General features: G+C 38.8%; 1 protein-coding gene across 1 annotated transcript in view; it reads right to left on the bottom strand.

Moving 5' to 3' along the window:
- Window positions 1–10,857: 10,857 nt before the first annotated feature.
- The window catches only part of LOC105488580 (phospholipase C eta 1), a 182,573-nt gene continuing 178,104 nt past the window's right edge, over window positions 10,858–15,326 (bottom strand). Inside the window, exon 24 of the mRNA XM_071091121.1 lies at window positions 10,858–14,026. Coding sequence (XP_070947222.1) covers window positions 11,943–14,026 — 2,084 coding nt within the window. The 3' untranslated portion in view covers window positions 10,858–11,942. The remainder of the gene's footprint in view (window positions 14,027–15,326) is intronic.

Genomic DNA, 15,326 nt, shown 5'->3' on the forward strand with positions numbered 1-15,326 from the left:
ATTTTCTATCTTATATTTTCAACTACCATAGGTGATATGTTTCTAATTGTTCAGACATTTGGAACAAAACCAATATATTATATCTCAGCACCTCTACCAGGTGGCTCTATAAAGATAAGCCCTTATCATCAGAACACTAACACCCAGCTGAGTACCTAGCCCAGACTAGATGCTAACTATATGTTTATTAAAGTCTTTGGAAAAGGCAATGGTGTGTAGAGGAAAAAGGACTAATATAGGAGTTGGAATAACCTTGTTCAGCTGCTTCCTATCCCTCATGACGGGCAAATCACAAGTTCAATGAGACTCATTTCTGGAATCTACGAAGTGGGGGTAACATCATCTTCTTACAAAATTGTCATAAGGTCTAGATGAGATGTACTATGTATATAAGTCTCTTTATATTGCAGAATTCTATACAAATATCTGTTACTGTTATGGTAAATGACTAAGTAGTCACTTAAATTAAAAGCGAGGGGAAAATAATGGACTGGATGGAAACCAAGAAATGAGAGAACCAAAGAAAAATATAAAAAGATAAACTTAGTCATCACCACACAAAAAAATGGAACAAGATCCTGTGCTTCTTCCTCCTTCTAGGCATACAGCAAACTGGGATAGTAGACTCGGTTTACTCTCACATTTTCCCTAAGTTCCCTGATTTATCAGTTTATCAGATGTTTACTGAATGCACTTGGGTACCAGGCTTTGAGCTAGGGAAAGGGAACAAGGCATGGTCATGCCCTTAGGGAGGTTGAAGTCTAGTGGAGAAGGCAGACATGTGAAGAGATCCCTACAATGAAGTGGAATCCAGGGTTTCACAGGTGCCCTGAAGGTCCTCAAATGAGATTGTATAGTTCTTGATGGGTTGGAGACAATCAGGGAAGAGGAGATGATCAGGAAATCTTCCCCAGGGAAAGAGATCTTCCAGGATGCATCTTGAAGAATGCACTGGGCAAAAGAGGAAAGGGAAATCTAAGGCAGAGGAGGCCAGGCTGCAGAAACACAAATCAAAGACTCTGTATGCAAGCTTATGGAACCTTATTCTGTAAGTTGTGGAGACCCACTAAAAATTTTTAAGAGGAAAAGGTAGGTTGATTAGATTCATATTCAGAAGCTTTGCTTCTGTCCTCTGTGGATATAGCCACTGCTGCAGGCAACTCCCCCAGCTACTTGTTACTGTTCAGTCTTAGAACATGCCCTGAAGCCTCTAGGAAAGGAGTCAAATGAGAAAACTTTGAAATTTCACAGATTTGCTCTAGTTAGATTTTCGGACTAGGAACTTCCTGGATTCTGTAGTTCTAAGAAAAAAAAAATCAGGGAGCCTGTTAATATCTTGATTGAGACCTCACTTGTGTGAGTGCCTTGTGAACAAATGAGTCCCTTTTCCATCCTCCAGATAAATGAAACCCTGATGAATCCAAAGCTTTTATTAAAATTGAAGCTTTACTACTGCCTCTTCCTTATTAGGCAATCTCCAAATGATAATTATAAAATTGCTTCCTCTTCTCTTCCAATGTCCTATTAGTAGAATAATAATACATGTAAGAGTGACAGACACACATGGGCACTAGAGGGATTGGTCTGATAAACCACCACTTGCCCCAATCATTTATCTTATGACTAGGTCTCCTCAAGGCAGAGTTGACATCCAAATGTAAATATAAAGGAGAAGGAAGAGTGGCGAGGACTCTCTTGCGTCTAGGATAGAAGCTCAGCCACAGCAGAAGATGGTACCAGTCAGAGTCGTGAGACCCCTATTCCAAACACTAGCTCCCAGATGACATTCTAGACAAACCCTGGGCTAGAGGGAACCTGCTGACTTGAAGGAAAGGACCAGTCCCAGCAGCATTCATCACCTGTTCATTTGGACCCCAAATGAACAGCAGCGATACCCAGGTATTATGTCGAGGGACTTGGGTGAGCCTCTGAGACTTGCTGACTTTAGGTAAAATTCAGAGCATTACCAGCTGTGGTGGCTATGGGCAAACTCCTGCTTGAGAAAAGCAAGGGAAAAGTAAAAGGGACTTTTTCTTGCATCTTATGTACCAGCATGGCCACAGGGCGATATAGCACCAAGCATGTTCTTGGGGTTCCCAATTCTGGAACTTGACTCTTAGCATTTATGGACCTGCCTTGGGCCAGAGGGAAGCCCAGTGCCCTAAAGAGGGACTCACAGGCCAGGCAGCATTCATAACAAACGGACTTAAGAGACCCTTCGGCTTTAAGGGAACATTGGTAGTAGTCTAACAGTACTCCTCATGGCCTGGGGTGGCAGTGGCTACAAGATGAGGCTCCTCTGCCTTTGGAAAAAGGAGGTAAGAGGAATGGGAAGGACTGCATCTTGTGGTTTGAGTGCCAGCTCAGCCACAATTCAACAGAACACCAGGTAGACTTCTGAGGTTTTTGACTCCAGTTCCTGACTCCTGGAAGGCACCTTTGGGCCCACGCAGGGTCTATGAGACTTCACCGCCCTGAAAGGCAGGACCCAGGCATGGTTGGCTTTGCCACTTACTGACCGTAGAGCCCCAGGGCCTTGAGCAAACATAGGTGGTAGCCAGGGGGTGGTCACAGTAGGCCTTAGGTGAGACTCAGCACTGTGCAGGCTTTGGATCTGACTCTGTGCAGTCATAGCAGTGGTGACCACAGGGGTGGTCTTCATCCCCAGGTTTAGGTGGCTTAGAACAGAGACAGAGAAAGAGAGAGAGACTGAGAGAGAGACAGAGAGAGAGAAACTCTGTATGTCAGAAGAAAGTAAGGGAAAAGAACAAGAATCTTTGTCAGGTGATTCAGAGAATTCTCCTGGATCTTGTCCAAAATCATCAAGGTGGTACCTCTATGAGTCTGCAAGAACCACACTGTTACTAGGCTTGGAGTGCCCTCTAAAGCAGATACAGCTTAGATCACAACACTGAAATTCTTTCAAATACCCAGAAAACCTTTCCAAGAAGGATGCCTACAAATAAGCTCAGGCAGTGAAGACTGCAATACATACCTGATTTGTCAATGTTCAGACACTGAAGAACATCTACTAGCATCAACACCATCCAGGAAAACATGACCTCACCAGAGGAATTAAATAAACTACCAGGGACCAATCCTGGAGAAACAGAGACATGTGACCTGTCAGACAGAGAATTCAAAATAGCTGTCTTGAGGAAACTCAAAGACGTTCAACATAACACAGAGAAGGAATTCAGAATTCTATTAGATAAACATAACAAAGAGATTGAAATAGTTTAGAAGAATCAAGCAGAAATTCCGGAGCTGAAAAATGCAATTGACATACCAAATAATGCATCAGAGTTCTTTAATTGTGGACTTGATCAAGCAGACAAAAGAATTAGTGAGTTTGAAGACAGGCTATTTGAAAATATATAGTCAGAGGAGACAAAACAATAAAAAACAATGAAGAATGCCTACAGGATCTAGAAAATAGCCTCAAAAGGGCTAATCTAACAGTTATTGGCTTTAAAGAAGAGGTAGAGAAAGAGATATGGGGTAGAAAGTTTATTCAAAGGCATAAAAACAGAACTTCCTAAACCTAGAGAAAGATATCAATATCCAAGTACAAGAAAGTTATAGAACACCAAGCAGATTTAACCCAAAGAAGACTACCTCAAGCCACTTAATAATTAAACTCCCAAAACTCAAGGATAAAGAAAGATCTTCAGTAGAAGTCTTCTGACCAAAAAAATAAAATAAAATAAAAAAAGGACCCTAGACCAGGTGCAGTGGCTCACGCCTATAATCCCAGCACTTTGGGAGGCTAAGGTGGGTGGGTCACCCGAGCTTAAGAGTTCGAGACCAACCTGGCCAATGTGGTGAAACCCTATCTCCACTAAAAATACAAAAATCAGCTGGGTATGGTGGTGCGCACCTGTAATCCCAGCTACTTCGGAGGCTGAGGTAGGAGAATCACTTAAACCTGGGAGGCAGAGGTTGCATTGAACCAAGATCGGGCCATTGCACTCCAGTCTGGGCGATAAGAACAAAAGAACAAAACTCTGTCTCAAAAAAAACAAAAAAAAAAATCCTAAAAGCAGCAAGAGAAAATAAATAACATACAATAGAGTTACAATACAACTGGCTGCAGACTTTTCAGTGGAAATAGTGCTAAAGGAAAAAGAAACTCTTACCCTAAAATAGTATATCTGGCAAAAATATCTTTCAAACATGAAGGAGAAATAAAGATTTGTCCAGACAAACAAAAGTTGATGGACTTCATCAATACCAGACTTGTCCTATAAGAAATGTTAAAAGGAATACTTCAGTCAGAAAGAAAAGGACATTAATGAGAGATAAATAATCATCTGAAGGTACAAACTCACTGGTAATAGTAAGTACAGAGAAAAACACAAAGTATTATAACACCATAACTGTGTTTTGTAAACTACTCTTTTCCTAAGTGGAAAGACTAAACAAGGAACCAATCAATAATAACTACAACACCTTTTCAAGACATAGTCAGAACAATAAGCTATAAATAAAAACAAAACAAAAAAGCACAAATAAAAACAAAAAGTTAAAAAGTGGGGGAATGAAGTTAAAGTATAAAGTTTTTATTAGTTTTCCTTTTGCTTGTTTGTTTATGCAAATAATGTTAAGTTGTTATCAGGTTAAAATAATGGGTTATAAGGTAGTATTTGCAAGCCTCATGGTAACCTCAAAGCAAAAGACAATGGATACACAAAAAAATAAAAAGCAAGAAACAAATCATATCACCAGAGAAAATCACCTTTACTAGAGGAAGACAGAAAGGAAAGAAAGTAGGAAGAAGACCACAAAATAACCAGAAAACAAACAACAAAATGGGAGGAGTAAGTCCTAAAAATGACATTGAATGTACTTGGGCTAAACTCTCCAAAAGACAGACTGGCTGAATAATGAAAAAACAAGACCCATTGCTCTGCTCTCTACAAGTAACACACTTCACCTACACAGACACACATAGACTGAAAATAAAGGGATGGAAAAAGACATTCCATGCTAATGGAAACCAAAAAAGAGCAGGAGGCCGGGTGCAGTGGCTCACGCCTGTAATCCCAGCACTTTGGGAGGCCAAGGTGGGCATATCATGAGGTCAGGAGATCGAGACCATCCTGGCTAACATGGTCTCTACTAAAAAAATACAAAAAATTAGCTGGGCGTGGTGGCGGGCGCCTGTAGTCCCAGCTACTTGGGAGGCTGAGGCAGGAGAACGGTGTGAACCTGGGAGGCGGAGCTTGCAGTGAGCAGAGACTGTGCACCACTGCACTCCAGCCTGGGCGACAGAGCGAGACTCCATCTCAAAAAAAAAAAAAAAAAAAAGGCCGGGCGTGGTAGCTCAAGCCTGTAATCCCAGCACTTTGGGAGGCTGAGACGGGCGGATCACGAGGTCAGGAGATCAAGACCATCCTGGCTAACCCGGTGAAACCCCATCTCTACTAAAAAATACAAAAAAATTAGCTGGGCGTGGTGGCTGGCGCCTGTAGTCCCAGCTACTCGGGAGGCTGAGGCAGGAGAATGGCGTAAACCCGGGAGGCGGAGCTTGCAGTGAGCTGAGATCCGGCCACTGCACTCTAGCCTGGGCAACAGAGTGAGACTCCGTCTCAAAAAAAAAAAAAAAAAAAGTGCAGGAGTCACTATACTTAGATCAGACAAAATAGATTTTCAAGACAAAAACTATATAAGAAGAGACAAAGAAGGTCATTCCATAATGACAAAGGGGTCAACTCAACAATAAGATATAACAAATTTAAACATACATGTTTAAACATATATGCACTTAACAGAGGAGCACCCAAATGTTATTAGAGCTAAAGCAAATGTTATTAGAGCTAAAGCAAACGTTATTAGAGCTAAAGCAAGAGCTAGGCCCCAATACAATAATAGTGGGAGATATCAACACTCCACTTTCAGCATTAGACAGATATTCCAGATAGAAAATCAACAAAGAAACATGAGACTTAATCCGCACTACAGACAAAATGGGTCTAATAGATATTTACAGAACATTTCATCCAAGACCTGCAGAATACACATTCTTTTCCTTAGCACATGGCTCACTCTCAAGGACAGACCATATGTTAGGTCACAAAACAAGTCTTAAAACATTTTCTTAAATTGGAATAATATAAAGCATCTTCTCTGAGCACAATGGAATAAAACTAAAAATTAATAACAAAAAATTTTGGAAACTATACAAATATATGGAAACTAAACAATATGTTTTTGAATAACCACTGGTTCAAAAAGAAATTAAGAAGAAACTTTTAAAATTTCTACAGGATCTAGAAAATGATAATGGAAATATAACTTACCAAAACCTAGGGGATACAGCAAAAGCAGTACTCAGAGGGAAGTTTATAGCTATAAGTACCTACATTTAAAAAGAGGAAAAACTTCAAATAAACAATCTAACAATGCATCTTAAAGAACTAGAAAAGCAAACCAAACCACACCCAAAATTAGTAGAAAAAATAAATAATAAAGATCAGAGCATAAATAAATAATATTAAAGTGGAAAAAATTACAAAGAATCAATAAAACAAAAAGTTAGGATTTTCTAATGTAAACAAAATTGACAAACCTTTAGCCAGACTAAGAAAAAAGAGAGAAGATCCAAATAAATAAAATGAGAAATGAAAAAAGAGACATTAAAACTGATATTACAGAAATGCAAAGGACCATTAGTGGCTACCAAGAGCAACCATGTGCCAATAAATTGGAAAATCTAGAAGAAATTGACAAATGTCTAAATACATGAAACCTACCAAGACTGAACCGGGAAGAAATCCAAAACCCAAACAAATCAATAACAAGTAATGAGATCAAAGCTGTAATAAAAAAGTCTCCCAGTAGAGAAAAGCCTGCAACCGATGGCTTCACTGCTGAATTCTACCAAACATTTAAAGAATGACTTATACCAATCCTACTCAAACTATTCCAGGAAATAGAGGAAGAAGGAACACTTCCAAACTCTTTCTATGAAGCCAGTATTACCTTGACACACACACACACAAAAAAAACAGAAAAAGACACATCAAAAAAAGAAAATGATAGGCCAGTATCTGTAATGAATATAGATGCAAAAATCCTCAGCAAAATACTAGTAAACCAATTCAGCAATACATTAGAAAGATCATTCATTACGACCGAGTGGGATTTATCACCCATGGATGGTTCAACATATGCAAATCAATCAATGTGATACATCATATTAACAGAATAAAGAATAAAAAACATATGATAATTTCAATTGATGCTGAAAAAGTATTTGATAAAATTTAACATCCCTTTATGATCAAACTGAGGCTAGAAGGAACATACCTCAATGTAATAAAAGTCATATACAATAGACCCACAGCTAGTATCATACTGAATGGGGAAAAACTGAAAGCCTTTCCTCTAAGATGTGGAACATGATGAGGGTGCCCACTGTCACCATTGTTATTCACCATGGTATTGGAAGTTCTAGCTAGAGCGATCAGACAAGAAAAAGATATAAAGGGTATCCAAATTGAAAAGGAAGAGTCAAATTATCCTTGTTTGAGGATGATATGATCTTATATTTAGAAAAAAACTAAAGACTCCACAAGAAAATTAGTAGAACTGATAAACAAATTCAGTAAAGTTGCAGGATACAAAAATCAACATACAAAAATCAGTAGCATTTCAATATGTCAACAGTGAACAATGTGAAAAAAATTAAAGTAATCCCATTTACAGTAGCCACATATTAAGATCTCTATAATGAAAACTATAAAACTCTGATGAAGGAAATTGAAGAGGACACCAAACAATGAAAAATATTCCATATTCGTGGATTAGAAGACTCAATATCATTAAAGTATCCACACTGCCCAAAGCAATCTACAGATTCAATGCAATCCCTATCAAAATACCAATGACATTCTTCACAGAAATAGAAAAAATAATCCTAAAATTTATATGGAACCACAAAAGACCCAGAGTAGCCAATGCAATCCTAAGCAAAAAGAACAAACCTGGAGGAATCACATTACCTGACTTCAAATTATATTATGGAGCTATAGTAACCAAAACAGCATGGTACTGGCATGAAAACAGACACACAGATCAATGGAACACAATAGAAAATGCAGAAACAAATCCACACATCTATAGTGAACTCATTTTCAACAAAAGTGCCAAGAACATACACTAAGGAAAAGACAGTCTCTTCAATAAGTGGTACTGGGAAAACTGGATATCCATATACAAAAGAATGAAAATAGATCCCTATCTCTTGCCATATACAAAAATCAAATTAAAATAAATCAAAGACTTAAATCTAAGACCTCAAGCTATAAAATGACTACAAGAAAACATTGGAGGAAATCTCTAGGACGTTGGTCTAGGCAAAAACTTTTTGAGAAATACCCCACAAGCACAGGTAACCAAAGCAAAAACAGACAAATGGGATCACATCAAGTTAAAAGGCTTCTGCATAGCAAAGGAAACAATCAACAAAGTGAAGAAACAACCCACAGAATGGGAGAAAATATTTGCAAACGACCCCTCTGACAAGGGATTAATAACCAGAATATACAAGGAGCCCAAACAACTCTACAGAAAAAAAACTAATAATCTGATCAAAAAATGGGCAACAGATTTGAATAGACATTTCCCAAAAGAAGACATACAAATGGAAAACAGGCATATGAAAAGGTGCTCAACATCATAGATCATCAGAGAAATGCAAATCAAAACTACAATGAGATATCATCTCACTCCAGTTAAAATGGCTTATATCCAAAAGACATGCTAATACAAATGCTGGTGAGGACGTGGAGAAAAGGGAACCATTGTACACTGTTGTTGGGAATGTAAATTAGCATAACCACTATCGAGAACAATTTGGAAGTGCCTCAAAAAACTAAAAATTGAGCTATCATATGATCCAGCAATACCACTTCTAGGTATATACCCAAAAGAAAAGAAATCAGTATATCAAAGAGATATCTGCACTCCTATGTTTGTTGCAGCACTGCTTATATTAGCTAAGATTTGGAAGCAACCTACATGTCTATCAATAGATGAAAGGATAAAGAAAATTTGGTACATATACACAATGAAGTACTATTCAGCCATAAAAAGAATGAGATAATCATTTGCAACAACATGAATGGAACTAGAGATCATTATGCTAAGTGAAACAAGCCAGGCACAGAAAAATAAGCATTGCATGGTCTCACTTACTTGTGGGATCTAAAAATCAAAACTACTGAATTCAGGAACATAGAGAGTAGAAGGATAGTTACATAGGCTGGGAAGTGTAGTGGGAGACTGGGAGTGGGGAGGTGAAGATGGCTAATGAGTACAAAAAGAAAATAGAAGGAATGACTAAGACCTTCTATGTGATAGCACAACAGGATGACTATAGTCAATAATAACTTAATTGTATATTTTAAAATAAAGAGTGTAATTGGATTGTTCATAAGTCATTGAGTAAGTCAAAGGATAAATGCTTGAGGAAATGGATACTCCATTCTCCATGATGTGCTTATTGCATGCCTCTGTCAAAACTTCTCATGTACTCCATACATATATGCACCTACTGTGTACCCACACCAATTAAATAATAATAAAATTTTTAAAAGAAAGGATTTAAATTCAATATTCACCAAGAAATAATACATGCTTTTGATTTTTTTAAAGGGAAAGTATCAGTGAAATGAATGTGCTAATGGATTACACTTAATGGAAACAGAACCTCTGAGCCTCAGTTTTTTCATCTGTGAAATGAACTTGATTTAATCCCCATCCATTATCAAATTTTTTTATCAAATATTTCCATTTAAGAACTTTAAGGAGCAAAGGAAAATGAATATTTCCTGGGAGAGCCAGAAGTACCGTGCATCCAATCTATTTTCTTCTTTTGGGAGGAGGGTGCGTATGATAATTTAGTACGTTCATATAATTTGTACAGAAGAAACCAGTGTACCTGGGATATCTATCATCTAAAATATTTGTCTTTTCTTTGTGCTAGAAACATTCCTAACCTATTTTCTGAAATTACTTGTATTTCATTTCCCACAATTTTGGGGATTTCATAATTCTAGTCCATAAAATGTCAGTTGTTTACCTTAAAGAAACAAAACAAAACAAATGTAAACTCCTGGATCTGTTTTAGAACAAATATACCATAAATTCTATTCTTTGGCAAGTGAATTTTAACAACTGTACATCATGTCAATCCCTTCTAAAACAAGGATACCTTAAAAACAAACCACGATCTAAGGATAGAATTAGGAGGTTCAGAACTCACAAGAAAACAAAAATGTCTTGGGCTCACTAAGGGCATAGAAATGGTCACTTACCCTTTCACCATTACACATCAGCCCCAACCAGATTCCCAGTGCTTGTCCAGAAAATAAAGGACTCCCAACCTTGGGGAAAAGCTCAGAGTTGGAGACCAAGAGAACCAGGGACCAAGTGTTCTCCTCTGCCCCCTTCCCCCACATTGCAAAGCTGCAGACAGTTTCATTTGCCAAACATAGCATCTCACTTGCCTTCCCCACATGGCTCCCCTACCCACCACCACCACCACCACTACCACTGCTCCCCTCCCACCGCCCACCACCACAACCAGTTCGGAAGGCTTATTTTTAAACTTGCAATAGCAATGCCAAATGCAAAGAAACTCATTACATTTGATTTTCTTTCAAGTCACCTCACAAATATGCTTTTTAAAGCATAAGGAAAACACTCAGAGACTTAAATTGCTGCTTAAAACTGTCCTCCGTGATAGCTTTCTATTTTGCCGCAAACACATGGAAAGTAGGTCCGAGTGCTCTGAGTGCTTTTACTCAATAGTCATCGTATGAATTTCAATTGTAAAAGAAGTTCACCAAGTGTTTAAAAATGTGTTTTAATTATATTTTCATGAATTCCAGGAAGAACATCATTGCAGTTAATGTTACAAAAAAAAAACAAAGAGGGACATCTGAACATGCAATAAAAAAGTGAATTCACAGTGAAAATAATGCATGTCAGTACTAAAATAGAGTTGCTTGGTTCCCTGAAGGAAAAAGGTTTCTTCTAATTATCTATTCACTCGGATTTTATTATGAGAAAATATTCTTTGAAAGCTTTGGGGAAGTTTTCAGTTTGTGCTACTACTATCATTAGCGTCTGATGGAAGTCCCTCATTCTGAAAGCCATTGTTCGCAGTCTGTCATTCAATCAGAAAATTCAAAAGTACAAGTAGTTTGGCAACTGGCTTCTTGTTACATACAAAGCCATTAGCAAAAATATGTAACAAAATTTATGTAAAACAAACAATTTTGTCCTTATATACAAAAGATGGCCTTCTTCCTCACACCCTCACAACCTATTCCAAAAAGTGGGGAGGGCATGGGGAGCAGCTATCCATCCCCTTTAAACTCTCTTTATGGGTGGGATAAGAACATCCTAAAAGGCAAGGTAACTATTTTAAAGTTTTTAAAACTGAGTTATAAAAATGCATCTGGGCTTCTCAACAAAGAGGGAAACATAGGAAAAATGATAACAGATTAAAGTAAGGAATTCATCCCTTTGTCATTTGCAAAGTCTCTTAATCAACTCAACAGTTAGAGAGTAAAAAATGACTACATTTGTGACGCAATCCGAGGACACAGTAAAGGACATGTTGGTGAAACACACACACACATTATAACCCGAGCTGCTGAGGAGTTTCACATCTAGGGCATGCACATATTTCATACTGATAATAGTTTACAACACCTCAAGGGAGAAAGATCATAATAGGTACATGGGAAACATCACTAAATCTATATACAAACGCATTAACAGGGAGAACACATGAAGTCAAAAGGAGACCCAAATACAAGTTTAAAAATACATTTGAAAATCATTCCAAAGCCAAAGAACTTATTTACTGAAAACTCCGACATTCTACGGAATACCTTGTAAACCTTAAGAATGCAGTTTTATATAATTCACAGTCTCAAAAGAAAATAAATTTCTGGTTTATCATCACTGCTTGGCTCAGTCTGCAAAACAGAATTATCTGAACACAACTGGTCAACATGGCCATAGTGAAGAGCTGTGCATGCCCCCTCCGGGATGCCCCGGCCTTCAAGGCCACCCCCTTTCGTGTTCTTCAGGTAGCCTGCGATGTAGGAGCCGGTGGAGTGGCGATTCACTGCAGGGGTGGGTGCTGAGGGTTTGTTTCTAAGAACCACGCCTGCCCCATTGCTGGGGTTTGGAACTTTCTGCTTGTTGGCTTCCTGTTTCTCCTTGGCACGGCTAGCAATATTGCGCACTCTGCTCTGACTTCTGGATGACAACTTCCTGACTAGTGCCCGGGGGAGCTGATTGGCATCCTGCTTTGAATATATTACTTGGCAGCTGTCTTCCTGGTCAAAGGACACAAGCTTCCGAAGCTGCTCGGTCAGGGCATCTATAGGCTCTAATGACTTTTTCTTCACAGTCACACCCTTCTTGTCTTTAATGCCAGTTGTAATAAAACTCTTACTAATACACTGGTACTTGCTCTCAAAATTGCAGGCAATGTCCTCTGATGTTAAGTCCCCCAGACTTTTGGATTTGCAAGGACTGGGCAATTTCAGAGCAGGCAAAGGAAGATGTGCCAACTGCTTGGGTACAGGAACATGCATATCTTGAGCACTAGACTGGTGGGGCACACAGGTCTGGAACATTTTTGCATCTGAATCTGAGAAATGGTTATGCACAAAGCCAGCACCCTGATAGGCTAGATAAGAAATACTTTGAGTTTTGACATCTTGAATACTGTTGAATATTTCAGGGACAGAAGGGTGGTGGGTCTCTTTACAGTAGCCATTTCTCAAACCTCTTTGAAAGTGTTCTACCACACCCTGACTATACTTGAGTTTTAAAGGAGAAGCAAGTTGACTTGTGCTCTCTCTCCTATGTTCACAGGTTGTTAGAGAAAGATTTTCTGATTCTCCATCAATTTCCACAAGGCTGCTCTCCCCAGAATTGAAACAGAGAGTGGGATCAGCTATTACATCCTCCAGGGTCAAATCAGGGGAAGAGGCAGGGCTGCAGCTCTTCAGTGTTTCCCAGTCTTCTCCCTTGGTAGGACTTTTTGGTAACCAGTCATGAGAAGTATTAGGGGACCCAGGAAGGTTGCTTTCTACAGCCCCTGTCTTGGCCTTACTAGAAAGGTCATCATCTGGTTTGGTTTTAGAGATGGGAGTGCAGGTAGTTTCATAAACTGTGTTCGTTGCATGTTTGGCGGTCTCAGGACTCGAGAGTGCTATCAGCTCCGGAGATGAGCACAGGAAGGAAGACTTGGATTTTCCCTTGGAAAAACCATGCTTGATGGGCATTTTTAGGCCCACGCTAGGCAAGGGACAATGGCCTGACATCACACTGGTATTATGAAGATGAGAAACAACTGTGAGAGCCTGATCATTGGTCTCATCAAACTGGCCAATCAGGGCTGAGATGGAACTGCCTGGCTCATTCTCATTTGTTAAAGTGACATTGTCAATAAGATGGGAAATTTCACTCTCCTGCAGAATTGCAGTTGAATGTAGGTCAGGTACGTCAGAACACAGCATGGAGACATCTGACAAAGAAAAGGATGTTGCAGCTCGGCCCTTACCCCTATTACCTTCCAGATCCTTAATTTCTAGGTTGCTATGAGAAAGGATACTTCCTGACAAGATGCTTTTCCCTTCCACAAAGCCCTCAGCATTCCCCTTTTCCTTGATTTTCACACCATGTAGATCTTGTGTGGGGTTAACTACAGGATCAGGAGCCAAATGCTGCCTTGGGGAGAGAGACTTGCTGGGACAGGGGTTTTCCTGGCAATGACTTGTGGCATTTGATGTGGTTCTCCCACCCCTAGGACTTGACATGCCCAGCTGTTCTCCTGTGACTGACATGTCGGCAGAAGATACAATGGCGTCCCCTTGGATGATATCTTTGTGGAGAAGAGCACTGGAGGAGGACGATAACTTTTTGTTGAAATTTAGAAAATGTGGATCTTTTATACTTGCTTTGCCTTTTCTTCTGCCATCTTTATCTTCTGCTGAAGGAAACAAACAATATTTTAGGTGACATGTATCACTTTATGTACGACCTGCAAACACTCATGTTGTCTTCAGACAGACAAATGGAGAATGTAAATCCGTTACACTGTGACAGAATATAATTATGGATTGCATAGGTTTGCAACAAAGTGTCTGTGTGATGAATAAATGGTAAAATATATTTATAGGAATTTCACTGAAGCTTCCCTTTGAATATCTATTACATCTGCTAAGGATGTAATATTCATTGTCAAAAAAATGTCAATGAGTTACCATACTTTTACAGTGAGGATTACCTTAAGTTGTTTCCTATTCAGATTTGTACTACACAGAAGCATGGCAATAGAAACAGAACAAGACAGCTCTGTTAAACAAAGCATTGTGGTACCTGTAAGCAAGATACTATAAGCTTTCAAAGTTATACATGTATTAGTTAAAACAAAAAAAGAAGAAAAGAAGAAAAACATAATAATGTCATTTTCAAAACATTTTGGGAGCATATTTAATTTAATCAATTTCTAAAATAATTGGAAGGTATAATAAATGCATTAAAATATCAATATCCATTGAGTTAAAATGTAAAGATAAAAATTGGTCATCAATTCCATGTCATTGCTAATATCTATTTTTTGTTAATGATATATTTCTTTTTAATACACAAATTTCATATTGCATCCTTCCCTAAAAGTGGCAGTAAGTTGTCAGACACAGTAAAGGAAAACCAAAAAAACACAATTCACAGTAATTTGGGATAGCCCAGCATGGTTAGTATACTGCTAGGAGAGTATAAGGTATTCAATTCTTGATCAGGTTATTTTAATAATATAATGCTTCCAGAGTCATGATATATAAGAAAAAAGAACTTGTTCAACTTATTATTAAATAGATTCCAAACTAAAAATATTCATCATAAAAATTTTGAAAACCTCAAAAAATTATAAAGAAAAAATTAAATACCATATGATGTTACCACTGAGACAGCCACTGTAATATTTTGCAGAGGAACAGAATAATATATAGAATTTTGTAGTCTGGGGGGCCGGGCGCCGTGGCTCAAGCCTGTAATCCCAGCACTTTGGGAGGCCAAAACGGGTGGATCACGAGGTCAGGAAATCGAGACCATCCTGGCTAACACGGTGAAACCCCGTCTCTACTAAAAAATACAAAAAACTAGCCGGGCGAGGTGGCAGGCGCCTGTAGTCCCAGCTACTCGGGAGGCTGAGGCAGGAGAACGGCGTGAACCCAGGAGGCGGAGCTTGCAGTGAGCTGAGATCCCGCCACTGCACTCCAGCCTGGGCG

The sequence above is a fragment of the Macaca nemestrina genome, chromosome 2, assembly GCF_043159975.1.
Source record: "Macaca nemestrina isolate mMacNem1 chromosome 2, mMacNem.hap1, whole genome shotgun sequence".
NCBI classification, from domain to species: domain Eukaryota; kingdom Metazoa; phylum Chordata; class Mammalia; order Primates; family Cercopithecidae; genus Macaca; species Macaca nemestrina.